General features: G+C 39.5%; 1 protein-coding gene across 1 annotated transcript in view; it reads right to left on the reverse strand.

Moving 5' to 3' along the window:
- plekhh2 (pleckstrin homology domain containing, family H (with MyTH4 domain) member 2) overlaps nt 1–27,437 on the reverse strand; it is a 118,655-nt gene that overhangs the window by 70,430 nt on the left and 20,788 nt on the right. The window contains exon 3 of the mRNA XM_043695674.2: nt 1,321–1,383. Within this exon, the coding sequence (XP_043551609.2) occupies nt 1,321–1,383 (63 nt within the window). The remainder of the gene's footprint in view (nt 1–1,320; nt 1,384–27,437) is intronic.

Below are 27,437 nucleotides of genomic sequence, written 5' to 3' on the forward strand. Positions count from 1 at the left end.
CAGTCTTAGATCAAGCTCCTCAGCATAGGAAGTGAGCTATAGTGGCTGGGAGGACCTGTTACAGATCGCCAAATTGCAATGTTTCCAGAATGTGGACAGAGCACAGTTAAAGGTGAGGGGATGAAATGCAAAAAGGCAAAGCAATATAGGGATGCTTTGCTGGCTAGGCGGAAAGTGAGTGTGCGCTTTGTCAGCAAGCAATGAGCCCACAGATTTGGACTGATCTGGTCCATGAGCTAAGTGCACAGTGCTTCTGCATTACAATGATAGTTGCTGGTGCAGCCCAAGGTACAGTATTGAAGTGCAGAAGCTTCCTGTAGGTAGGCTGGACACGTGTCACTAGAGTTCTTAGAGTCTGACACATTGTCTATGGATATGGACTGCATGTGGCCAATGCCCATGGACTGTGCCTGCAGATGCTCTAGTATCCATGTCAAGTTATAAACAATGTGAGCTGGGTGGTCATCAATAAAACCAGCAATAAAACTGCTCAACTGGCAATTCACCCCTGCCAAACAAGGAATTTGTCACACCATTTGGAAGAAACATAAAAAAAGGAGTGAAAAACTCCAGATGTCGAGATTAACATCGCCAGATTTCTTACCTGATTCAATCACAAATCGCGCCATATGCCACATTGCTCAGATCCTTAAGATTCTGCCTGTTAACTTTCTTTCTCTCTACAAATTTTGTCTGACACACTGGGTACTTCTGCCATTTTCTGTTGTCTTACTCCAGAAATAAAAAGGTAATAAGTACTGCCTTTGCCTAAATATGTGTAATAATTGTTTCCAGGTGAGGTTAAATAAGAGGAGAATTGGGGATCAGAAGATTATAGCAAGTGTTTTAAGTTTCCTTGTGGGATTAGAAGGAACAAGAGTGTGCATTTGGCTCATCAAATAAATGTTTAAGAGCAGATCAAACAGAATGTTAAGCTCACATGAACAATCTAGACCAATCCGAATGGATGTCGGGAGTGATAAACGCTTGGTGTCATCAGTGTACACTGTAGTAAGATGGCTCCATGAGAGAGTTATAAGTGAGGGTAGTTTTTTATTTTATTTTGCCTTAATCAAGAACAGTTGTTAATTGACGGACTGAGAGATTCAGGGCGAGATATTTTTCCAATCAGATACGCAGGCTTGTTTCTAAAACACCAGTGTTATTTCTCACCTAAGTCAACCATTCCTGCATCAGGTAGTAGTAGTATGCTTGCAAGAATAATCACGGTAAGCACAAAGCTGTAACACTTAAAGTCCGTGACGATACAACATAATCTATGCCATAAATGAGGAAGAGGTATGTTTGCTTATACACCACCTGCTGGTAAGCCTTCTCAGCACGACGGTTGGCATCAATTACTTGTCTTTCCAACTGTTGCATCTGGAAAGCAGGAAACACATTAAAATGTGAAAGTAGCTACAATATTAATTCTATTGACACTTCCTAAAATTGTTTAGAAATATTGGTGGTTTATTTTCCCCAGGAGAAAACTTATGGATACTGATAGAAGAGTTGGGAAAGGAGAACTGAATAATCCAACACTAATAAAAATGTTTGTAGCATATGGTTCAAGATAACTTTTTAAACACAATGTTACCAATTTATGTGTTAAATGTAGTTGCGTTTTGGCAATTCATACCAGGAACTATGCCAATTATTTTTTTATTTGGCAATTCAGGCTACATATAATTGTTCAAGGTTGAAATTAAGTTACTTTTAAAAATTAAAGCCCGCATTTTATGAAAGTACTGAAAGCAGTTCCACAGAGCTCAACTTTGGAAACTGCATTTGAGTACATGTGAGGCAGTACTACGTTTTCCCACTGAATGGAGTACCACTTTGAGGGATCCTCTTTTTTTCCCCCCATGCTTTCAGAAGTGCTGTTGGTGCTAAGCAAACACTGTGCTTTAAATCCACTCTATAACATAACAAGGTAATACATAGAACTGCTTCACAATGCAGTAGTTCTGCAGAATAGAGAGTGGCTGGCAATGGAGTGTAAAACATAAAAGGGAGTCAATGAAGTATGTCTCCAAATTCTGACGCTGCAGAAGTATAGCATTGGAACTAGTTTAAATGATTTTAGAGCTCCCCTCCCACCCATACCATACAATTTTTAGTGATGAACAATTGCAGCTATCTTACAAGTTGGCAGATTCATGTCATAGATTATTCATAAAATGGGGTCAGCTTTGAATAATGCAAGCCATTTTTTTGGAGAGATCTAATAAATTATAAATTTCTAAATGTTAGTGTGCTTTACTGTTCAATTCATGACTATTTGTTGCAGAGATAGTGAAAGCAAAACAATAATTAGAATTTATATAAAATCAGAACTTTTTGAAAACAGAATTGGAATGTTAAAATTATGAATAACTGTGATAAAAGAGATGTAGCATAAGGTTGGAGTGGTTTGGCATCTTAATATTCCTGATTACACAGGGAGGAAAAGTAATGATCTAGTAGCAGTGTTAATAATTGACTCTACCATCGAGAATTTCTGCTACTGACCAGAAAGACATCGGGAATGGTTATACACGTACACCTGACCTGAACTTAATGGCCAGCATATGCACTACTGATTCAGTCTCTCCATACAGCAGTTGAAGCATCAATGTTACAGATGTAAATTCCACTTTGGATTTCTTCTTCATTATGATAAGCAATATATTGAATATAAAAAATGGAAATAGTAATTTTCAGATTATTACAATAATCTAGTGTAATCCATTAATAGAAAAATAATTGGTATAGTTCCTGGTATGTCTTTCAGATCACTGACCAATTGAGATGAGATGGAGGTAGAGATTGGAGATAGTTCAAGGAAATATGCAACAATAGGGTAATAATCATTTTTTAAACCATTCCAAGGAAAACTGGAACAAAAATAATGCATACAGTCAGAGTGGCTAATGCTTTTTACCATGCATCCAGGATTCCTCCCTGGACTATTTCTATGTGCAATGACACAAAGCAATTATCAAGAGTAAACTTGAAAGATAGCTATACAACTTGAACAAACTAAACAGTAGTTAACATGGCTTTAGATTGGAAAAGTCCTGGCTGACAATACCTTCTTGATTTCTTCATGAAGGTTCTAACTCAGGTTGACTAGAGGACTGGGAAGGTTAGATGCTAAGAGGCTGTTTCTTCAGGCTGGATAGTCTAAATCCAGGAGTCATAGTCTTGGACTAAGGGATCGGCCAGTTAGATTTGAGACAAAGATGAATTTGTTTACCTCAGAGGGTGAATATCCTTTCTGTAAAAGATACTCTGCCACATAAAACAGCTATGAGATCTGTAATTAAGAAGACTGTCATCATCAGTTGGCGTGACGATACTATGGCTTGGTCTGTTCCAAGCCCATAAAGTAAACAGCTTATGAGACCTTGTTTTTCATTAAAGTTGGAACAAGGTTAGATCTCATGGAATACAGGGAGAACTAGCCATTTGGATACAGAACTGGCTCAAGGGTAGAAGACAGAGGGTAGTGGTGGAGGGTTATTTTTCAGATTGGAGGCCTGTGACCAGTGGAATGCCACAAGGATCGGTGCTGGGTCCTCTACTTTTTGTCATTTACATAAATGATTTGGATGCGAGCATAAGAGGTACAGTTAGTAAGTTTGCAGATGACACCAAAATTGCAGGTGTTGTGGACAGTGAAGAGGGTTATCTCAGATTACAACAGGATCTTGACCAGATGGGCCAACGGGCTGAAAAGTGGCAGATGGAGTTTAATTCAGATAAATGCGAGGTGCTGCATTTTGGGAAAGCAAATCTTAGCAGGACTTATACACTTAATGGTAAGATCCTAGGGAGTGTTGCTGAACAAAGAGACCTTGGAGTGCAGGTTCATAGCTCCTTGAAAGTGAAGTCGCAGGTAGATAGGATAGTGAAGGCGGCATTTGGTATGCTTTCTTTTATTGGTCAGAGTATTTTGTACAGGAGTTGGGAGGCCATGTTGTGGCTGTACAGGACATTGATTAGGCCACTGTTGGAATATTGTGTGCAATTCTGGTCTTCTTCCTATCGGAAAGATGTTGTGAAACTTGAAAAGGGTTCAGAAAAGATTTACAAGGATGTTGCCAGGGTTGGAGGATTTGAGCTATAGGGAGAGGCTGAACAGGATGGGGCTGTTTTCCCTGGAGTGTCGGAGGCTGAGGGGTGACCTTATAGAGGTTTACCAAATTATGAGGGGCATGGATAGGGAAAATAGGCAAAGTCTTTTCCTTGGGGTCTGAGAGTCCAGAACTAGAGAGCGTAGGTTTAAGGTGAGAGGGTAAAGATATAAAAGAGACCTAAGGGGCAACGTTTTGACACAGAGGGTGGTACGGGTATGGAATGAGCTGCCAGAGGAAGTGGTGGAGGCTGTTACAATTGCAACATTTAAGAGGCATTTGGATGGGTATATGAATAGGAAGGGTTTGGATAGGTGCTAGCAGGTGGGACTAGATTGGGTTGGGATATCTGATCGGCATGGATGGGTTGGATCGAAGGGTCTGTTTCCATGCTGTACATCTCTATGACTCTATGACTCTAATTGAAGCAGCATGAAGGGGTGGGGTCAAGTTGCCACAAAACCAGAATTTTAGTTTAACTTTCAGTAGCTGTTGAGGTTTGGAAACTGCTATACATCTCTCCTTGCTACAGCAAAATGCTTGAGTTCCCTCTCTCTGATCTTCTTTCTTCCTAGACTAGAGAAGTGAAGTGAGACTATTTTACTGAATTTGCCTTTATTTATGGGATGTTATTATATTTGAATAGTTGATGTTTAGTAATTATATAATCTATTATTCTGTTAACTTTCCAATAAAGTTATTTCAATTCTTCATTCTTTTGTTTGTATTTTAACTAGAGTGTAAAAATAAAGTGTATTTTGCTTCAAGTCTGATGGTTTGACTAATCAAATTGTATCCAGAACACAACACTTTTCATTTACATTTAAAAATATGAACAAGTTTAGGTCTAGGCTTTTTTCTTAATATATTTTGAGGGGGTTTGGTCTGGTCCACAATCGTTGGGAAAGCATTACACCAGAAAATAGTATTCTTGAAAAAAAAAGACACATTTTGTCAGTGCTTCTCTGTTTACTCTCATCAGGGCTTTCTCATGAAAAACAATATAAAGGGGAAAAACATTTATATTGCTTGAGAAGACAGTGCTGAGTGGTAAGCAAATGGGCTCTGACTAGTAGACGTGTCACCATTCTGATGAAAAGCACTTAAAATATGTTATCATTTTTGGAAGTTGGATTGATTTAAAGAATATGGATATGAAGTTTTTACTTTGAAAGTCAGAAAGTCATTGTGGAGCAGTGACCTAAATACACCAGTTCCAAGAGACATGTGAGTGGATGCATCTGCGATCAATGGCTTGGAGTGTTAATGGGTTTATGACAAGCAGCATAAGCACATTAACGTATGAGATTTGTTTTCAGTTTGGTTTAGAAAACACCAGATTCTTAGTTGAAAGGAATTAATAGTTGTATTCAAAAGCAAGTTCTTAGTTTCTAACCTAGCAGGAGTCTGTTTTGTTCATTTCAATTCAGAGGAAACCAGTTATTGCTGCAGCTGTGTTTGTTTTCTAATTTGTGAAGTTTCTGAGACAGGAGCATTTAGGATAGAAATCTTCAGGTTGTTAGGATTGCTAAAGTTTAGACAATGAGAATTGTGAAAATGTATGCCATCAGACATGGAGAGGAATTGTAAAATGGTCTCTACAGCTCAATAAAGAGCAACTGGAAGGCATCACTTTAGCAGGTGCTACGTTGGGATAGGGACATAATTTTCCTGGACTCGAGTATGTAATAAAGAATATTGGAAAACAATTTGAAACTTTTTTAAAATGGTTCTTTTAAGATCCTTCAAACCGTACTTTAAGTCGCTTGATTTGTTTGTTTTCTTTCTTTTGTTCTGTTGTTAAATAATATCTGTAGACATGTGATTATGTTTCAGTGACTACCCACCATGTTAACTAACAACTAAACAATTCAATATACAGTATATGAAGTCAGATTCAATCTGCATTCTAACTGATGATTAATGACATTTAATTGGTATGTTTTGTATGGCAACATCTTTACCAATTAGAATCCATTTGCCAACTAATCAGCACTCTTTCTCTTCCCCTTTACATTGGTATTCTAGCAAATGTCCTGAAGGTGAAAAGCCTTTATAAAAAGTGCTTCTTTGGCAATGCTCAAGTTTTCTGCTACCAAACAATAAGTCATTATTGAAATAAGTCTGATGTTCAACATGAACAAGTTCTATTTTGCACCTAATTTGAGGAATAGGTTCTCAGTAACATGCTAAGAACATTAGATTTGTGTCATCAATTCTGGTATTGTCTTCATTGCAGCACATCACACTAAATAAAAAGATGTTTAGACAGCTGTTGCAAAGACACTGGAGGCTACATCTGTTCAACATATATTAGAATCAGCAAATTATGAAACACAAACAATACCACCCACTGGATTTGCCTTAGATTAATGCTAACATACACATATTATAACCTTAAAATGCTTTCTTTCTGATGATTTGCTAAATTAAAAAGATACTTTTTCGCACCATATATTCAAGCAATACATTTTAAATAATGGAATCTAAACAACAAGTATCTATTGTTGAAATTCAAACAAACAATTAAACTAATAAATGAACTTTCACTGTGATACACTATATAGTCATGATTTATTTTGTAGTCTTCTTAAAGCAAATAGGCTTGATCTGGTCTAAATAATAATTATTGTTAAGTTAGATTTTGTAGTCAATGGCAGAGTAATAGCATTCACTGATGTCTTTGAAGAAAGTTGCCCACAAGGATCTAACAATTTCAATACCACAGATTGTCCTTTTCCCGATGTGCACTTGAATTTCACACAAAGCAATCTTCAGGCACCCATCAACAAGGATACCATCAAGCAGGGTAAGTAACCAATTAGATTGAAGGATTCTCAGATTGTAAATCACGAAGTAAAAATCATTGAATCCATTTACTTCAAATTATATTTTTACAGATACAAAAATTTATCATTGGAACATTCACACAAGATGAAATTAGATTAAAAAGTTACAAATTATATACTATATTAATAAACTTTCAGAATAGGTGAATAATTGGCAAATGAAGTTCAGCACAAATAAATGTGAGCAAGCTCGTTTTGGTAGGAAGACTAAGTAGATCACTTATTAATTGGAAGATGTAAATCTGAGTAGGGTGGAGTAACAAGAGAAATCTCCGAGCACAAATACCGTATTCACTAAAGGTTGTGTCACAAGTTAGCAAGGCTTTATAAAATGCACATCATTATAAAATGCTTTTTTTTTTCATTTTTAGAGGGATAAAATTGAATAGTAGGTAAATTATGCTGAACCCATGTTAAACCTTAGGTAGACCCCATAATTAGACCCCTGTGCTTCTATCATCAGACTATGAGAAGGATATAAAGGTATAGGAAAGAGTGCAGATACAATATATAGGGATAATACCAGAAATGCACAAGTATACATATCAGGAAAGGATTGACAGGCTGGATTGTTTCTCTTGAGGCAAAATCTCTGAACAGTGACTTAATTGAGCTCTTTAAAATGTCATAAGATTTTGTTGGAGAAGATACATAGAGAATATTTCCTCTTGTGGGGAAGAGCATAACCAGAGGCCATCAGTGCAAGATAATCTCCAAAGGAAGCCAATAGGAAATTCAGAAGAAACTTCAGCCAAATAGGGGCAAAAAATGTGAAACTTGCTACTGTAGCGAGCAGCTGATGTGAAGAAATTACAAAGATATATATGAGGGAGAAAGAAATGGATTGTTACAATGTTACATTTTCATGAGAAATTTTGGAGGAAGTTCAAGTCGAACAGAAACATTACTACAGATTGGTTGAATGAAATAGATTAGATTAGATTACTTACATAGATTAGACTACTTACAGTGTGGAAACAGGCCCTTCGGCCCAACCAGTCCACACCGACCCGCCGAAGCGCAACCGACCCACACCCATTCCCCTTCATTTACTTCTTCACCTAACACTACGGGCAATTTAACATGGCCAATTCACCTAAGCTACACTTTTTTTTGGATTGTGGGAGGAAACCAGAGCACCCAGAGGAAACCCACGAAGACACAGGGAGAATGTGCAAACTCCACACAGAGAGTCGCCTGAGGCGGGAATTGAACCCGGGTCTCTGGCGCTGTGAGGCAGCAGTACTAACCACTGGGTAAAAACAATGACTGCAGATGCTGGAAACCAGATTCTGGATTAGTGGTGCTGGAAGAGCACAGCAGTTCAAGCAGCATCTGAGCAGTAAAATCAACGGTTCAGGCAAAAGCCCTTCATCAGGAATACAGGCAGACAGCATGAAGGGTGGAGAGATAAATGAGAGGAGGGTGGGAGTGGGGAGAAAGTAGCATAGAGTACAATAGGTGAGTGGAGGAAGTGATGAAGGTGATAGGTGGGGCGGGTGGAGTGGATAGGTGGAAAAGAAGATAGGCAGGTAGGACAAGTCATGGGGATAGTGCAGAACTGGAAGTTTGGAACTGGGGTGAGGTGGGGGAAGGGGAAATGTGAAAACTGTTGAAGTCCACATTGATGCCCTGGTGTTGAAGTGTTCCGAGGCAGAAGATGAGGCGTTCTTCCTTCAGGCGTCTGGTGGTGAGGGAGCGGTGGTGAAGGAGGCCCAGGTCCTCCATGTCCTTGGCAGAGTGGGAGGGGGAGTTGAAATGTTGGTCCACAGGGCGGTGTGGTCGATTGGTGCAAGTCTTCCGGAGATGTTCCCTAAAGCGCACTGCTCGGAGGCGTCCAGTCTCCCCAGTGTAGAGGAGACCGCATCGGGAGCAACAGATACAATAAATGATATTGGTGGATGTGCAGGTAAAATTTTGATGGATGTGGAAGGCTCCTTTAGGGCCTTGGATGGAGGTGAGGGAGGAGGTCTGGGCGCAGGTTTTGCAATTCCTGCGGTGGCAGGGGAAGATTCCAGGATGGGAGGGTGGGTTGTAGGGGGGGGGGCATGGACCTGACCAGGTAGTCATGAAGGGAACGGTCTTTGAGGAAGGCGGAAAGGGGTGGGGAGGGAAATATATCCCTGGCGGTGGGGTCTGTTTGGAGGTGGCGGAAATGTCAGCGGATGATTTGGTTTATGCGAAGGTTGGTAGTGTGGAAGGTGAGCACCAGGGGCGTTCTGTCCTTGTTACCAGGAGGGGTGGGGTCTAAGGGCAGAGGTGCGGGATGTGGACGAGATGCATTCGAGGGCATCTTTAACCATGTGGGAAGGGAAATTGCAGTCTCTAAAGAAGGAGGCCATCTGGTGTGTTCTGTGGTGGAACTGGTCCTCCTGGGAGCAGATACGGCGGAGGCGGCGGAATTGGGAATACGGGATGGCATTTTTGCAGGTGGTAGGGTGGGAAGAGGTATAATCCAGGTAGCTGTGGGAGTCGGTGGGTTTGTAAAAAATGTCAGTGTCAAGTCGGTCGTCATCGGTTAGCTAACTGTTATGCCAAATATCCTATGTAATCCTACATATTTATGACAACAACATCCATATCATTAAAATAAAGATTTTAGATTTAGATTTTAGATTTTCTTGTCAAGTACAGGTGCCATCTTAGGTACCAATGTACCTAGGCACAAAAAAAATGTAGATACAAAAGAGTAAGAGAAATGAGAATTAGAAACTTAAGCATTACTTCATGGAATAGTAGAAAAATAAAGAAATAGGTAAGGTAATGTTAAAGTCTTTCATAGCTTAAACTCAGAAAATAAAGGAATAAAGTTAAAAGTTCAACAGTATTTGATGAATCCTCCACTTAACTCGGTCTCCAGGGAGACCTCAGCTCTCTGTTCTCAATGTGGCCGCTGCTGCAGATACCGTTGCTGCTGCTGAAACTGCCGCCTCTCTGATCTCCCCCGGTGCCTCGGGAACATGCCCAGGCAAGATTCACTCACATTCCAAGCTGAGACACCGCCATGACCCACAGAGATTGGCTGACATGCTGCCGAGACACCAGGCTGAGAGTCGCTGAGAGACCAGGCTGGGACTTGCTACAGGAAGGTGAACACTAAGCGGGGGAAAAAAAACACCAAAAAGGGGGTAAAGAAAGAGGAAAAAAAAAAGAAAAAATAAGGAAAGAATAAATAACAGATGGAGCGGAGGAGCTCTAGTTGGAGCATCCTAGTCTGCCGCCATCTTGACCGGAAGATTTTTTTTTAGATTAGATTACTTACAGTGTGGAAACAGGTCCTTCGGCCCAACAAGTCCACACTGACCCTCCGAAGAGCAACCCACCCAGACCCATTCCCCTACATTTACCCCTTCACCTAACACTACGGGCAATTTAGCATGGCCAATTCACCTAACCTGCATATTTTTGGACTGTGGGAGGAAACCGGAGCACCCGGAGGAAACCCAGGCAGACACGGGGAGAATGTGCAAACTCCACACAAACAGTTGCCTGAGGCAGGAATTGAACCCAGGTCTCCTGTGCTGTGAGGCAGCAGTGCTAACCATTGTGCCACCGTGCCACAGCATTATGATGAAATGCGTACTAAGAATACAAACAAGTATTCATTGGCAACAATTTCAGCAGTAATGACTGCAAATTTAATACTATCTTCAATGTTACAGCATATGAGCCGTAAAGAAAGTTGGATGAAAAGAAAAGGAAGCAAATCTGCGCTTTAGATTCCAATACCTCATAGGATGTTCTGCCCCATTCACCAAAAGCCTTGAGGGGTACAATCATCCTGTTCAGCCACTCAAAGACTTACATTAGAAACTCAGTAGACATCACCCTCTAATTGAGGGCACCCCCTCCTGATGACAGGAGCTGTAAGCCTCCTGAAGTGGCTTCCCAATAATGGCAGGTTTCCCTGCATTTGTGAGAATTTTTAAAAAAACTGATGTTCACTGTTTGTTAAGAAAAGACTTGGCAAATCACTTTCATTCTGGAGGAGAACAGTCTACAAACTTTTATATTAGTTCCACTGACATTGTGAATAAATAACAAAAAAATTACTTGCACTATTGTATAGTAGGTTTATAAAAACAAAAAAATACAACTGAACATTTTAATAAAAAAGTTTCCTTGCTAATATTGCAGTGGAATATTGTACAACTGTCATATTTATCTTTTCTGTCAATTATCTTTGCTCTTTTTGCCACTTGGGAACAGTGCCAATCATAATTAAACCAGCAAATCTATTCAACATGAAGATCAGACCAGATCCAAGTTAGGTTGGTGAATAGGTTCAGATCTTCGAACAGAAAATATTCATCTCACTACTGACCTTTCAGCTTATCAATCTCATGTCTGTGCTTTTTGTGTTTCCGGAATTAATTGGATTGTGGACGATCAGAATCATAAACATTGTATGAAAAATGGAACACAAATTATACTGGAGTAAAATAGGTAAAGACAAAACAAACAAGTAAACCAGAAATTGAAGTAGAATTTAATGCCCTCTCAAGGTGACATTAGAGGCACAGGGCTTTAATTCAAGCCAGAGAAGGTGTGGATGAGACCCTTCATCTTCCAGCATCTGGCCTGAACATTTCCATATTTGGAATGTTCATCTTTTCTATCTCACAGTCAATGGAGGTCCTAAAGGAGGAAAATGTACACACACTTAAGGACCTCACTCTACTGTTGGTATTCAAGCAATGGAGTGGTAGAGCTCTTCTGGTGTAGTGCTAGTGTCCTTACCTCTAAGTTAGGATGCATGGGATCAAGTTACACCTGCTCTCCTGCTGTGTTATAATGTTTCTGACCAGGGATTACAAAATATCCTCATCCAGTGATGGGCAGGGTAGTGATCATGTAGGAAGCTCAAAGAAAATTCTGTTGTATTTTGAGGTAAGGAGAGGTAAGGGGATCAGGATTTTTCATTCAAATGGTACCAAAGTTCCTGATTCAGAAACCCAAGATCATAAGATCATAAGACCATAAGACACAGGAGCAGAAGTAAGGCCATTCGGTCCATCGAGTCCACTCCGCCATTCAATCATGGCTGACGAGCATTTCAACTCTACTTACCCGCATTCTCCCCGTAGCCCTTAATTCCTTGTGACATCAAGAATTTATCAATTTCTGCCTTGAAGACATTTAGTGTCCCAGCCTCCACTGCACTCTGTGGCAATGAATTCCACAGGCCCACCACTCTCTGGCTGAAGAAACGTCTCCGCATTTCTGTTCTGAATTTACCCCCTCTAATTCTAAGGCTGTGTCCATGGATCCTAGTCTCCTTGCCTAACGGAAACAATTTCCTAGCGTCCACCCTCTCCAAGCCACGTATTATCTTGTAAGTTTCTATTAGATCTCCCCTTAATCTTCTAAACTCCAATGAATACAATCCCAGGATCCTCAACCGTTCCTCATATGTTAGACCTACCATTCCAGGGATCATCCGTGTGAATCTCTGCTGGACATGCTCCAGTGCCAGTATGTCCTTCCTGAGGTGTGGGGACCAAAACTGGACACAGTACTCCAAATGGGGCCTAACCAGAGCTTTATAAAGTCTCAGTAGCACAACAGTGCTTTTATATTCCAACCCTCTTGAGATAATTGACAACATTGCATTCACTTTCTTAATCACGGACTCAACCTGCATGTTTACCTTTAGAGAATCCTCAACTAGCACTCCCATTGAATTCCATCAGCCATTTCCTGGACCACTCCTCCAAACTGTCTAGATCTTTCTGTAGCCTCTCCACGTCCTCAGTACTACCTGCCTGTCCACCTAACTTTGTATCATCGGCAAATTTCACTAGAATGCCCCCAGTCCCTTCATCCAGATCATTAATATATAATGTGAACAGCTGCGGCCCCAACACTGAACCCTGCGGGACACCGCTTGTCACTGGCTGCCATTCCGAAAAAGAACCTTTTATCCCAACTCTCTGCCTTCTGTCAGACAGCCAATCCTCAATCCATACCAGTAGCTCACCTCGAACACCATGGGCCCTCACCTTGCTCAGCAGCCTCCCGTGTGGCACCTTATCAAAAGGCCTTTTGGAAGTCTAGGTAGACCACATCCACTGGGTTTCCCCGGTCTAACCTACTTGTCACCTCTTCAAAGAACTCCAACAGGTTTGTCAGGCACGACCACCCCTTACTAAATCCATGTTGACTTGTTCTAATCCATGTTGACCCTGCTCTTCCAAGAATTTAGAAACCTCATCCTTAATGATGGATTCTAGAATTTTACCAACAACCAAGGTTAGGCTAATTTTCCATCTTTTGCCTTGATCCTTTCTTGAACAAGGGGGTTATAACAGTGATCTTCCAATCATCCGGGACTTTCCCTGACTCCAGTGAATTTTGAAAGATCTCAACCAACGCCTCCGCTATTTCCTCAGCCACCTCCCTCAGAACTCTAGGATGTAGCCCATCGGGGCCAGGAGATTTATCAATTTTAAGACCTTTTAGCTTTTCTAGCACTTTCTCTTTTGTAATGGCAACCATACTCAACTCAGCCCCCTGACTCCCTTTAATTGTTGGGATATTACTCATGTCTTCCACTGTGAAGACTGATGCAAAGTACTTATTAAGTTCTCCGGCTATTTCCTTATCTCCCATCACTGGCCTTCCAGCATCAGTTTGAAGTGGCCCAATGTCTACTCTTGCCTGTCGTTTGTTTCTTATGTATTGAAAGAAACTTTTACTATCATTTCTAATATTACTGGCTAGCCTACCTTCATATTTGATCCTCTCCTTCCTTATTTCTCTCTTTGTTATCCTCTGTTTGTTTTTGTAGTCTTCTCAATCTTCTAATTTCCCAGTGCTCTTGGCCACTTTATAGGCTCTCTTTTTCTTTGATACATTTCCTGACTTCCTTTGTCAGCCATGGCTGTCTAATCCCTCCCCGGATAATCTCTCTCTTCTTGGGGATGAACCTCTGTACAGTGTCCTCAATTTTACCCACAAACTCCTGCCATTTTTGCTCTACTGTCTTCCCTGCTAGGCTCTGCTTCCAGTCTATTTTCGTCAGTTCCTCTCTCATGCCCTCATAATTACCTTTATTTAACTGTAACACCATTACATCCGATTTTGCCTTCTCTCTTTCAAACTGCAGACTGAACTCTACCATATTATGACCTTGATCCTGAGATTGGCCTTACACTTAATACATTTTTATTACACAAATTCTTCCAAATATCAGTTGCATGACAATGCCTAAAGACAGTAGAAATCCTGCACATGTTTCTAAATGGTCCCAGGTACAAAGTAGATGTGAAGTATATAAGTTGACTGAGACTACTTCATGCCATTTGCAGGCTTTAATGTTGTCTTTCTGGGACCACAATTTGAAAGAAAATGAACAAATGATGTGTGAGGTATAATGTTTTTGCTCACTAACTTAGAAATCAATACAGGCAATTCTTGTATAAAGCATGTTTCAGCAGCATGATTTGGCTATAACATCGTTGAAGAATTTAGGGAGCGGTATTTTTGAGAACGCTTAGTTCTGTTCACAATAGCGTGATTCCAGCAGCAATCGTTTTACATGCTTTGTTTTGCCCATGCTCCGGTCAGCTGCTGACAGAGCATGAGGTACAGTACTATACATTGAGCAGCTTCATTCCAAAAATTAAAGTAATGAATGTTCATTGCTCTCCCTCTGAGACAAGAATATTCTTGTATAATTCCTACAGGACTGCATTACCCTTATATATACACCATTTGCCTTTCTTGTTTTTGTACCTGCATATCTCACAATTTAAACTGTCTCCCAAGAAACAGTCAGAAGATAATCAACCATAACCATTCACTTCTGCAACCACAATTGCACCTGAAGGTGGTGATGATGATGACCCTCTGTTCCTGCATTTACAATATTTTTTCAAGGTAATGTGTTAAATTTACTTTGGTTTTGTTAATAGATATGATTTAAACCTTGATTCGGGCTATCCTATATTTTGGTTAGGCTTTTGGGTGTTTTTTGTGCAATAGTAAGTGATATTTTTGGTCTGCCTCTAACCCCACATTTTCCATAGACCGCATTATTTCTATTAAGTGATTTTCTATTAAGTGGAGTTTTGTTGGAATGCAACGATGACGTTATAGGAGAACTACTTGTATACTTCTTCACAGAAAGTATGTCAAAAGCCTAACCAAAATATAGGATAGCCTGAATCAAGGTTTAAATCATATCTATTAACAAAACCAAAGTAAATTTAACACATTACCTTGAAAAAATATTGTAAATGCAGGAACATGTCAATGCTTTCTCTGAATCAATTAAAGGTAGAGCCTAAATATTTGATCACAGCCAAAATAAAGCTTATAGGACTGGGGTAGATAAGTGCAGCCATACATGCATTAGGACAGGACTGTCAGATGATAAAGGGGCTAGCTCACCAGTGTGAAATATTATCTGTGTTGCAGAGAAATTCAGATGTTCACTGAGTGACTATCCAGAATGAAATACACTGAGCAACTGGCCAGTTACTTTGCCTAAGTTGTTCCAAGGTATCAGGAAGTTTGGACTTCAACTTGTGTCAAAGGCTTTGTGCAGTGCATAGTGAGCACTTTTTTCAACTGAACCGCGCCATCAACAAGCATATTACTTACAATTAGTGTTTCACAGAGATACTTATAGAGGGCTCAGCTTTTTACCATATACTATGAAGACCTAGATGAAGGATTAGTGAGCTCCATATCCAGTTTTGTCAGTAGTGTTAAGTTAACAAATGTGGTAAGTTGCATAGATGGGTAGAAAATCACAGAGACACATTGGAGAAGTGCACAAAATGGTGGTAGGTACAGTTTTCTATGAGCTAGTTTGGAGGTCCACTTTCTTTTAAGTCACTTCAGATCCAAGAAAGAAAAACTGGAATATTTTCCTAATGAAGAGAAACTGAGAATTGTGGAAGAAAAAAAAAAGATCTGTGTACTCAACTACAGCGATCGTTGAAAGCTAGTTTAATTAAAAGGTATTTGCAAAGATAATTGAAATGTTTTCCTTTATCTCAAGGATGTTGATCTGTACAGAATCTTAACCGGTTGCTGTCTAGAGTACTGGCTATTAATTTTTGCTCCTACATTGGGAGAGTAACGTTTAAATGTTGGCTAGGGCTAAGGGTTTGGGGTTGGTGCAGAGGCTGCTGGGTAAGGTGGTGAGCTGGACAGAAGGCCTGCCTTGGTGCTCCATCACTTTATCTAAAATTTATAAAATCAGGCACGGTGGCTCAATGGTTAGCACTGCTGCCTCACAGTATCAGGAACCCGAGTTCCATTCCAGCCTTGGGTGACTGTATGCAGTTTGCACATTCTTCCCATGTCTGCATGGGTTTCCTCCCACAGTTCAAAAATGTGCAGGCTATGTGAATTGGCCAGGCTAAATTGCCCATAGTGTTCAGGGATGTGTAGGATAGGTACTTTAGTCAGGGGAAATGTAAAGTAATAGGGTAGGGGAATATCTGGGTGGGATACTCTTCAGAAGGTCAGTTGTTGGGCCAAATGGCCTTGTTTCCACACTGTAGGGATTCTATGATTCAGCTCCCAGCTCTCATTCCTCACATGTACTTAACCTCCACACTATAATTCATGCCAATCTATGACTCCACCCATCCCCAAAGACCCCCAAACTCCTTGTCTACCTAAGCCACTTTATTCACTTCCATAGGCCCATCACATGCACTTCTACCATACCCATGGTCCTTTACAGACCTTATGCAAACTTTTTGCCTTCTCATGCCAACCTTTGTCCTTTTCACCCATCACCATCCCAACTTATCCAGTATCCACCAGTGGCAAACTGCAGAGCCCTTGCTGAATTCAAACAAAATAAAGTTCCAAGTGTCTGTTGAAGGCTTATTTAAAGAAAAACTTATTCACAACATTATGCTCTTTCAAGTACATAATCTCCAAAAATAGCAAATATTCAAGTGCTTAATCCCTTATTAAAACAAACATTTAATTCAAGTGCTTAATTCTTTATAAAATAAATATTGGAATGTTCCCACTTTAGTGTCTAGAATTATGTGCAGTAATCATTTCAAATTGCGAAACTGCAGACACCTACTCTGATATTGGAAGGTTGAGAGATCAGTTATGCAGTCCTAGTTTACTGATGAATAGTCCTTCAGCAGGAGAACAGATAAAATGATATAGCAAGCTTTGAATTTTTGAACACTCCACAGTTTTTTTAAACAAATGTACATGGTTTTAAATACCTTGATAGCTTGACAGTTCCTTTTGAAGTTCTCTTGGCATTTTCATCCAAATGAAATTTCTAATGGGATTGTGCCCTTTTAATACATTCATGTCTACTTCTAACAATTTCACAAGATTCTTTACCTGTTCCAACGGATATCATATCATTCCCAAAGGGGGCTTGAGAACCCATATAGTTGTTCTATGACCATAATTAAAGACATATCTTCCCTCTCTGGAAGGGTAACCTCACCTCTAATTGGCTCCAAAAAAATTAGACCTGCTTCTGCCAGATCTAATCATAAGACCATAAAACATAGGAGTAGGTATTAAGCCACTCAGCCCATGCCCTTGTACTCAAGAACCTATCGATCTCAGTCTTAAATATATTCAATAATCTGTCCTCCACAGCCTTCTCTGGCAATGAATTCCACAGATTCACCACTCTCTGGCTGAAGAATTTCCTCCTTTTCTCCATTCTAAAAAAGGTATTCCCTAAGGCTATGCCCTCAGGTCATAGTCTCTCTCCTACCAATGGAGAGATCTTTCCAACATCTGCTCTGTCCAGGCCATTCAGTAATCTGTATGTTTCAATTTGATCCCACCTCATCTTTCTAAACTCTATTGAGTATAAACCCAGAGCCCTCAATCATTACTCATATATTAAGCTTTTCATTCCTGGGACCATTCTCATGAACCTGCTCTGAACATACTCCAGGACCAGTACATCCTTCCTGAGATATGGCACTCAAAACTTCACATAATACTCCAAATGTGGTCTAACCAGAACTTTACAGAGCCTCAGAAGTATATCCCTGCTTTTATATTTAAGTCTTCTCAAAATAAATACCATCATTGTATTTGTCTTCCTAAGTACTGACTCAACCTGCAAGCCTATTATGCGGCACGGTGGCACAGTGGTTAGCACTGCTGCCTCACAACGCCAGAGACCCGGGTTCAGTTCCCGCCTCAGGCGACTGTCTGTGTGGAGTTTGCACATTCTCCCAGTGTCTACGTGGGTTTCCTCCGGGTGCTCCGGTTTCTTCCCACAGTCCAAAGGTGTGCAGGTTGGGTGAATTGGCCATGCTAAATTGTCCGTAGTGTTAGGTAAGGGGTAAACGTAGGGGTATGGGTGGGTTGCGCTTCGGCGGGTCGGTGTGGACTTGTTGGGCCGAAGGGCCTCTTTCCACACTGTAAAGTAATCTAACCTAATCTAACTCCCAAGTGTCTTTGCACTTCAGACTTCTGAATTTTCTTCCCAGTTAGAAAATATTTCATGTCTCTATTCTTTGAACCAAAGTGCATGACCTCACACTTATACCACGTTATATTTCATCTGCCACTTCTTTATCCACATATGCTGTAGTTCCTTCTCCTAGCTAAAGCAGTTATTTGTGGGCATCTACCTCCATGAATCACAATGTGCAATCTGGAACCAGACCTCACTCCCCCGCCATCATCATATTGTAGGGGCCTTGGTCTAGATTGGATCATCCAGATTTAGGCACATTTTTCACATTGAATTGCCATCATTATGAAAATTCAGGCCATTGTGCTTAGATCTGGAAGGAGATATTGGCCTTGGAATGTGTATAGTGTGGAGTCGCCAGAATGATAACAGGGCTTAAAGGTTAAATTGAGGGTAGATTCCATAAACTTGGCTTCTATTTGTTTGAGTTTAGAAAGCTGAGGGGTGATCTAGTTGAGGGTTGAAAATAGTAAAAAGGATTCAATAGAGTGGATACAGAGATTTCTTCCCGTTTAAGATTCTACTATTAAAACTAAATTTTAAAGTCATTCTGGATTGAACTAAGCACAGTTCAAGTCCATAGTCCTCTCTTTCAGAGTATGGTAGACGTTAAGTTAATTGAAATTTTAAGTTCTGAAATAAATGGATTTTAATTAGCTATGAATATGAATGGATTTGTGTCATAGATGCATAAATAGCTACAGATCAATAATGATGTAGCTCTATGGCAGAAAAACACTTCAGGTACTGAACAAACAACTCCTTCCACTCCTTCCCTTCCTGTGTTGAGTTCATATGTGACAGAAATTTAAAAGTGTTACAAATACTTTAAGCAAGGTACAGGCCAATATCCAATTCAACAATTCACGCACTGCTGTACACATTCTTTCTAGTGATGCATGAACTAGTTTGACTTTGACTCAGAACGCTCAATTTGTTTTTAGTTCAATGAGGTACATTCTTAGAATTTCTAATTTGGATGTTGATTTAAGCTACTGGAAATGTTGACGAATGAAAGCCCTCACAGTACAAGTAATTGTTATATCGTCATGAAGGTTCATTCCATACTGAACATTTAGACTTTGTGACATAGTAGGACAAGTAAATATTACCCTACAGTAACCTCTCAGGGTTTCATAAATCAATGCTCTCACACAAAACTTCAAACTCCAATGAAGGGTTCCTTGTTGATCTTTTAAAAACTCCTTCATTGCATTACATACTCTGCCAATTACTTCACCATTCCACAGATTCCAATAGCAACTTCATACAGATAAAAGGATTGCTACAAGAAAATATTCCTCTTCATCTGTCAAAAAGGACCCTGCTATTTTATTGAAAATGTAGATGATGCAAAACATTCAACATTGTTTGACTTGTGTATTAATTCCCAAGTGTATGAATTGTAGTCAGGATTGTGCCAGTCTCTATTCTCTACTGCAGTGTGCAACTTGATTATTAATTTTTGTACAAGATATGCCATAGTTTTTATTGTTTAGTTTCACCTTTGAAGACAAATTAAGTTGCAGTCACAGGGATAGAGTATTCCCATCCATGTGGAGGTGGCTTGCGGGATGGGGGGATACATGGGGGCAAAGTTGCACTAAGTAGTAGGATCACATCTCTATGCTTCTTCGCATCACTTGCTCGGGTGGGAGCGCAATTGTGACAGTAATCCATCTGGCAAAAGAGGGAATTCATTTAACCGAGAAGCCAGTTTACTTTGATTATTGCAATAGCACAGCAATTTTACTCAAAGCTGAATTCAACATTCACACTGACTGGAGGAGGTTGCTGGTAATCAAGCCCCACTACTCTGCTTGATGCACCCATTAGTACTAATGTAATAATTTAATCATTAAAATGGTGAATTGCTTTTTTTTTGTAATACTATTCAGATTAAAAGAGACTGTCACCAATCTTTTTTAATGAACTCGCAATAATCCATTTATTATAACAGTAATCTTATTCTTAAAACAAGTGGCATACACTCAACATGAACCTAATTGATCTATGCTGAACTACAGACTGGAATTAGAACTGATATCCATGATCCTAAACACAGACACACTCACACAATGTAAAAGATAACAATCTGCAGAGATGATGTGATTTAAAAAAAACGGCAAAAGGAAAAACATCCTTGTTGGCTAAGCAACTGAAAACAAAAGATAAAATGTGCTTAGTTCTCATGATCCACTGGGTCTTCTGGTGATGAAATTGGACCTCTGTCAGATGTAGATTGATGGATGATCTTCAGTTCATATTGAAATTAAGCTAATTTAAGTGTTTGGAAAGTGACCATTATTTATCCCTCAAGGGTTCATCAGATAGTCAGAAATACTGATTTTTGGAAACTTTAATTCCCAGAATCTTGATCCTAGAGAGGGAGAGACATTTGTAGCTCCTGGTGTTTCTTCCTTACTGACTACTTTGAAGAAAACAAAATCCAGAAAGGATTGCAAGGCAACCATTGGAATACAGGACCCATAGTCTTTTCAAAACCAGATTTTCCAGCAAATAAGTGCCATAAACCCTATTGCTTATCTCCCTTAAAACCTAGCTCACCTTTTCTCCAAAGTCAGAGTCATAGAGATGTACAGCATGGAAACAGACCCTTTGGTTCAAACTTGTCCAGGCTGAAACCAATAAACAGCAGGCAAACCACAATACTCATTAAACTCCTGACTTGATTTCCAAGGAACCACTTGGAAAACCTTTTCAAATTATACAATATACAAAAAATTCCATATGTTTCAGTTTTTCACATAGTCCTCAAATATAAATCTGCACTCAACTCTAAACATTAAAATATTAGCTATTACTTAGAACCATTAAAAGCACTTAGAGCTTTCCAGTATGCAGAATGCATGTATTAAATGATCGTTCATTTAAGCCTTGAAGGCAGCCATGATTGGCTTGTACAGTATTGAATAAGATTAAGAAGTTGATTCCAATAAAATAAACATGACTGTTGGAATACAATTATATTTTGTTATGGGGTGATAAGATGTGCATTTGCATTTTGAAAATACACTCGTTTTGAAAGCTTCCAAACTTTGCTTGATTTCTATTGGATGAACTTACCTTCCCAGAGAGGTGAAGAGACAGAGAGGTATTTGGTTCAACCATTACTGCAAAATCCAGGTAAGAGGAAACAGTAGTACAGATATTTAAAAGTCTTTTTAAATGATTCATTATAAAATTCCAGCAAATACATTGCTACTTATTGCAATTATCAGGATTGAAAGTTAGAATTTACTAAAATCCAAGGAACTGAACATTTGCAAATTGTAAAGTTTCCTCCATTTAGAACAATGCTCACCAGAAATCAAAAATAAACTTTAAGGAGTGATTTGCCATAATTTGAGCCAGTTTCACAGACCATGATGACAACATGATAAGGCAATCATGTGACTGTGGAAATCAAAGCCTTTGTAGTTCCAGAATAAACATAGATCTTTTATCTACACATTATATCGCTTCCTTTACGATGTAAAAAAAAAATCATCAAATACAGTCACTAAATGTTGAGCTGTACAGTTTATATTCGTAACTCCTTGTTATAGGGCCAATTATCAGGATTGAAAGTTAGAATTTACTGAAATCCAAGGATGTTAAATTAATATATTGTTAAAAGTGAAATTAAGAAGGCAGAAATTACTGTACACTTTGGTAGGAATGACATTTTTGGGGAAAAGATTAAAGCAGTACATAGTCAATTAAGAGGTTAGGTCAAAGATATATTAAAAAAAAAGAATCTTAAAAGAGTAGTTTGTGGTTTACTCCCAATGCCAAACTCAAACAAAAGAAGGAACAGAAGATTACGAGGAGATAAATCAATGGCTGAACAGCTGATGAATGATTCAGGGATTCAAGGTTTTGGACAACTGGAATGCTTTTTGGGAAAAGACCTGTTCAAAAAAGGATGGGTTTAACCTAAACTGGAAAGATTAGCAATATCTTAACAGGGAGATTTGCTCATTGCATTAAGAGAGACCTTATACTGTTAAAGCAACTGGAGGGTGGCGGGGTGGTTGGTGGAGGAATTCTTAGTAGCAGTGTAAACAGAAGGATTGATGGGGAGGGTTCAGAATGTGAGGAGAAAATGCCAATTATAAAAGACAAGCGAGAGTCAGAGTATGTAGTAATGCTGAAGAACTAAATTGCATTTATTTCAATGCAAGAAATCTTAGAGGTAAGGCTGATGAACTCAGGACATGTTTAAGAATATGGGATTGGACATCATAACTATTACAGACACTTGGCTGAGAGATGGACAAGACTGGCAGCTCAATGTTCCAGGTTTTAGATGCAATAGGAAGGGTAGAAAAGGAGGTAACAAAGGAAGGTGGGGGAGGGGGGTAGGATTTGTGGGGAGGCAGTCATTTTTGATTAAAGAATACATTTTGCTGTAATTAGGAGCATACTTCTGAAAAATCATCCACTGAAAATATGTGGGTAGAAATTACAAATAAGCAAGGAAAGGTCACTTTGATGGGGTCATACAATAAGCCCCCCTATAGGAAGAGGGAAATTGAGAAACAAATATGTACGGAGATCAAAGATATATGTAAGCATAATAAGGTTGTAATAATGGGGAGTTTTAATTTTCCAAACATTGACTGGGCTACTATAGTGTTAAAGGTTTGGATGGTGAAGAATTTGTCAAACGCGTTCAAGAAAATTTTCTTTATCAATATGTAGATACTCCCATTAGAGAGTCAATAAGCCAGGGCAGGCGACTAATGTAAAAGTGGGAGAACACTTTGGGCTAGCAATCATAATTCCATTAGTTTAAAAATGTTTATGGAAATGGATAAGCCTACCATAAAAGTTAAAGGTTTTAATTGGAGTAAAGCAAATTTTAATGGTATGAGACAAGAACTTTCAAAAGTTGAATGGAGTAGACGGTTTGCAGGTAAAAGGACGTCTGACAAGTGGGAGATATTCAAGAGAGTGGTGACAAGAGTTCAGAGGCATTGAGTTCCTGTTAGAGTGAAGGGTAAGGCTGGTAAGATTAAGGAACAATGGTTGAATAAAAATATTGAGGTTTTAGTAAAGAATAAAAGAGAATCTTATTTTAGATATGGACAACTTGGCTCAATTGAATCGCTTAATCAATATAAAGAGTGGAGGGGTATTCTTAAGAGAGAAATCAGTGAGGCAAAGAAGGGATATGAGATAGCATTGGATTATCCTTGACCTTATCTGCCAAAGAGATTCTACAATTACATTAAGGGCAAGAAGGTAACTAGAGACAGTGTAGGGCCTCTTATAGATCAAGGAGGTCATCTTTGTGTTGAATCTCAAGAAATAGGAGAAATAAATGAATATTTTGCATCACTTTTTACTGTGGAGATGTTTTAAAAACAGCTCACAATAGAGAAGAGGAAGTTCCAGAGGACTTAGAGAATATAAAGATGGATATATTTCCGGGACTTGATCTGATGTATCCCAGAAGGTTATGGGAAGAAAGAGAGGAAATTACAAGACCCCTTGCAGAAATGTTTGCATCATCTATAATTACAGGCGAGGTGCCTGATGACTGGGCAGTGGCTAATGTTGTAACTTTGTTTAAGAAAGGTTGTAAGGAGGAACTGGTGAACTATAGACCAGTGCGTTTGACTTTGGTTGTGGGTAAACCATTGGAGAGGATTCTAAAAGAAGATTTATGGACATTTAGAGAGGCAAAAATAGATTGAGGATTTTCAACATGGTACTGTATGAGGAAAATAGTGCCTCACAAACTTGATTGAGTTTTTTGAGGAAGGTACCAAAAAGATTGATGATGGCAGACCACTAGAAGTTGATTATTTGGATTTTAGTAAAGCCTTTGACAAGGTTCTGCATGGTGGCCTAATTGGTAAAGTTACATCACATGGGATTCAGGGTGAGCTTGCCAATTGGATACATAATTGGCTTAATGGTAGAGACAGAGAGTAATGGTAGAGGATTGCTTTTCAGACTGGAGGCCTGTGACCAGTGGTGTTCCACAGGGATCAGCTGTGGTTCCTCTTTTGTTTGTCATTTATCTAAATGATTTGGATGAGAATATAGAAGGCACGGTTAGTAAGTTTGCGGACGACACCAAAACTGGTGGCATAGTAGACAGTGGAGAAGGTTTACTAAGATTACAAAAGGATCTTGAACAAATAGGTCAATGGGCTGAAAAATGGCAGATGAAGTTCAATCTGGACAAATGAAACGTATTGCACGTTGATACAACAAATAAATGTACGGCTTATACAATTAATGGTCGGGCCTTGGGAAGTGTTATAGGACAGAGGGATCTAGGTCTGCAGGAAGATAATTTTTGGAAGTTTGCATCACACATAGACAAGGTGGTGGTTAAAAAGACATTTGGCACACTTGCCTTCATTGCTCGGTCCTTTGAGTATAGGAGTTGAGAAGTCATGCTGAGGTTGTATATGACATTGGTGAGGCCTCTTCTGGAATATTGTGTCCAGTTATGGTTGCCCAGTTTTAGGAAAGATATTTTCAAGCTGGTGAGGGTTCAAAAGAGATTTACCATGATGCTGCCTGTAAGGAAGGTTTGAGTTATAAAGACAGGCTGGCTAGGCTGGGACTTTTTTCACTGGAACGTAAGATATTGAGAGGTGATCTGATAGAAGTTTATAAGATAATGAGAGGTATGTAGAGTTAATGGTAGTTATCTTTTCCCTAGCATGGGGGATTTCAAGACTAGGGAGCACATCTTTAAGGTGAGAATAGAGAGATTTTAAAAAAAGACATAAGAGGCAAATTTTTTTTTTAATGCAAAGGGTGGTTCGCGTGTGAACTTCCTGAGAAAGTGGTGGACGCAGGTACAATTACAATGTTTCAAAGAGATTTGGATAGTTACATGAACAGGAAATGTTTGGAGGGATATGGGTCAGGAGCAGGCAGGTGGAACTGTTTTAGTTTGGGATTACGTTCAGCAGAGACTGGTTGGACTGAAGGGTCCGTTTCTGTGCTGTATGACTATGACTGCAAGATGCTATTTTAACATCACCACATGTGATATGAATTATGTATGAATCAACAAAAACGTTGCTGTGTTTGGAAAGCATTGGCTGTCTCCAGCACTACTTCTGATGTCTCTTTCTAGCCACATGCAATATTCTGCACATTTTGCTTTGCTAGAAAATGCATTTATTTCCTATAGCTAAGTGATGCTATAGGCTACTAAACTACCACTGACAATTAAATCAATCACAGAATATAATGAAACAAACAATGGGTAATTACATTGTGCGTTGTGGTACTGGGCCTCACTACCCCTGACCTGCATGGAGTTAATTGATCTAACCCATTTTAGCAGTTTCACAAGTCATTTCAGCAATCCAGCCAAAAGAAACTCTCAAATAATTTCTGCTTTCAATTACTATCCTACGACCCTGCTAGAGAGTGCATAAAATAGATGTCTGGTAAGAGCACAATTAGGGTCAACTCTGATGTTAAGATATCAATCCAGCCTCCCCAGACTGAGCAAATCCCTTTTATCTCAAAGTCCCTTTGTGAATCCACTCTCTGTTAGTGCAAATATGTGTAAAAAGATAAATAACAAAGATTAAACCCTTTCCTTTGAGTTAAAATATCATTTCCTGAATGTATTTAAAACAGTTCATTACAGGTTTCTGTCAGAGACAATGATGGCACAATGTTGTACATAGGTACAATAGTTTCTGTTGGCTTACAGGCCGCCAGTTTAAGAAGCTGAACTGAACAGAATAGAGTCAATTATGTCATGGAGGACTCCCATGTCAGAGGGTCTAGGATTGAGACATTAACACTCATTGTCTTAAGAATATTTCTTTTTCATCTATTCATAGACCAACATCTATTGCAATCACTTAACTGCCCTCAAGAAAATGATTATGAGTGACTATCTTGAGTAGCCAAAAAAGTCCATGTTGCATTAGGTACATTCACAGTGCTGTTCGGAAAGGAGATTCAGGAATTTGATCTAGTGTTGGTGAAGAAAGAGTGATTTTTTTCTTGAAAAAAATCATTTATGTGATGTGGATGGCACTGGCTGGGTCAGCATTAATAGCCCATCTTTAGTTGTCCTTGAGAAGGTGGCAGTGATAACTGCCTTCTTAAACTGCTGCAGTCCATTTACTGTAGACAATTCTACATGTTATTAGGAAGGGAGTTCTAGGATTTTGACCCAGTGAGCTACAAGTACAAGTTCGAAGACTGGATGTTGTGCGACTTGGTGGGGCATGTTACTAGGTAACTGCTTCCCTTATCCTTCTTGGCGGTAGAGGTCACTAGTTTAGGAGAAGCTGTTGAAGGAGTCTTGGTGAGTTCTCAATACTTAATTCATTCATGGGACATGCATGCAGGCATTGCTGGCTAGGCCAATGTCCCATGAATGAATTAAATATTATCCTCTAAGGAAAGAAATCTGTTGTTGTTTCCTGATCTGGCCAAATGCAAGTCAAGAATTGCTGTGTATCTGGAGTGTCATCTGAAATGGTCCTAGCAAGCCAGTCAATCAAGTAGAAATTGGGAATAGTAATAAATCCAGGCATTGCTGGCTAGGCCAATTGCCATTCCCAATTTCTACTTGAATTGATTGGCTCACTAGGGCCATTGGAGATGACATTTAAGAATTAACCACATTGCTGTGGGTCTGGAGTTACATTTGGCCAGATCAAGAAACAACAGATTTCCTTCCCTAGAGGATAATATGAACCATGATGGGATTTATTGCTACCAGGGTAGCTTTTTAATTCCATATTTACACAGACTCAAATTTCATCGTCTGCCATGGTGGGATTTGAACCCATTTCCCCAAAGCCTGAGTCTCTAGATTACTAGAGGGTGGCACGGTGGCACAGTGGTTAGCACTGCTGCCTCACAGCGCCAGAGACCCGGGTTCAATTCCCGCCTCAGGCGACTGACTGTGTGGAGTTTGCACATTCTCCCCGTGTCTGCGTGGGTTTCCTCCGGGTGCTCCGGTTTCCTCCCACAGTCCAAAAATGTGCAGGTCAGGTGAATTGGCCATGCTAAATTTCC

This window comes from Chiloscyllium plagiosum, unplaced genomic scaffold (genome assembly GCF_037043375.1).
Source record: "Chiloscyllium plagiosum isolate Xiang-an unplaced genomic scaffold, Cpla_swu_hap1 HiC_scaffold_10, whole genome shotgun sequence".
In the NCBI taxonomy this organism is placed as follows: Eukaryota; Metazoa; Chordata; class Chondrichthyes; order Orectolobiformes; family Hemiscylliidae; genus Chiloscyllium; species Chiloscyllium plagiosum.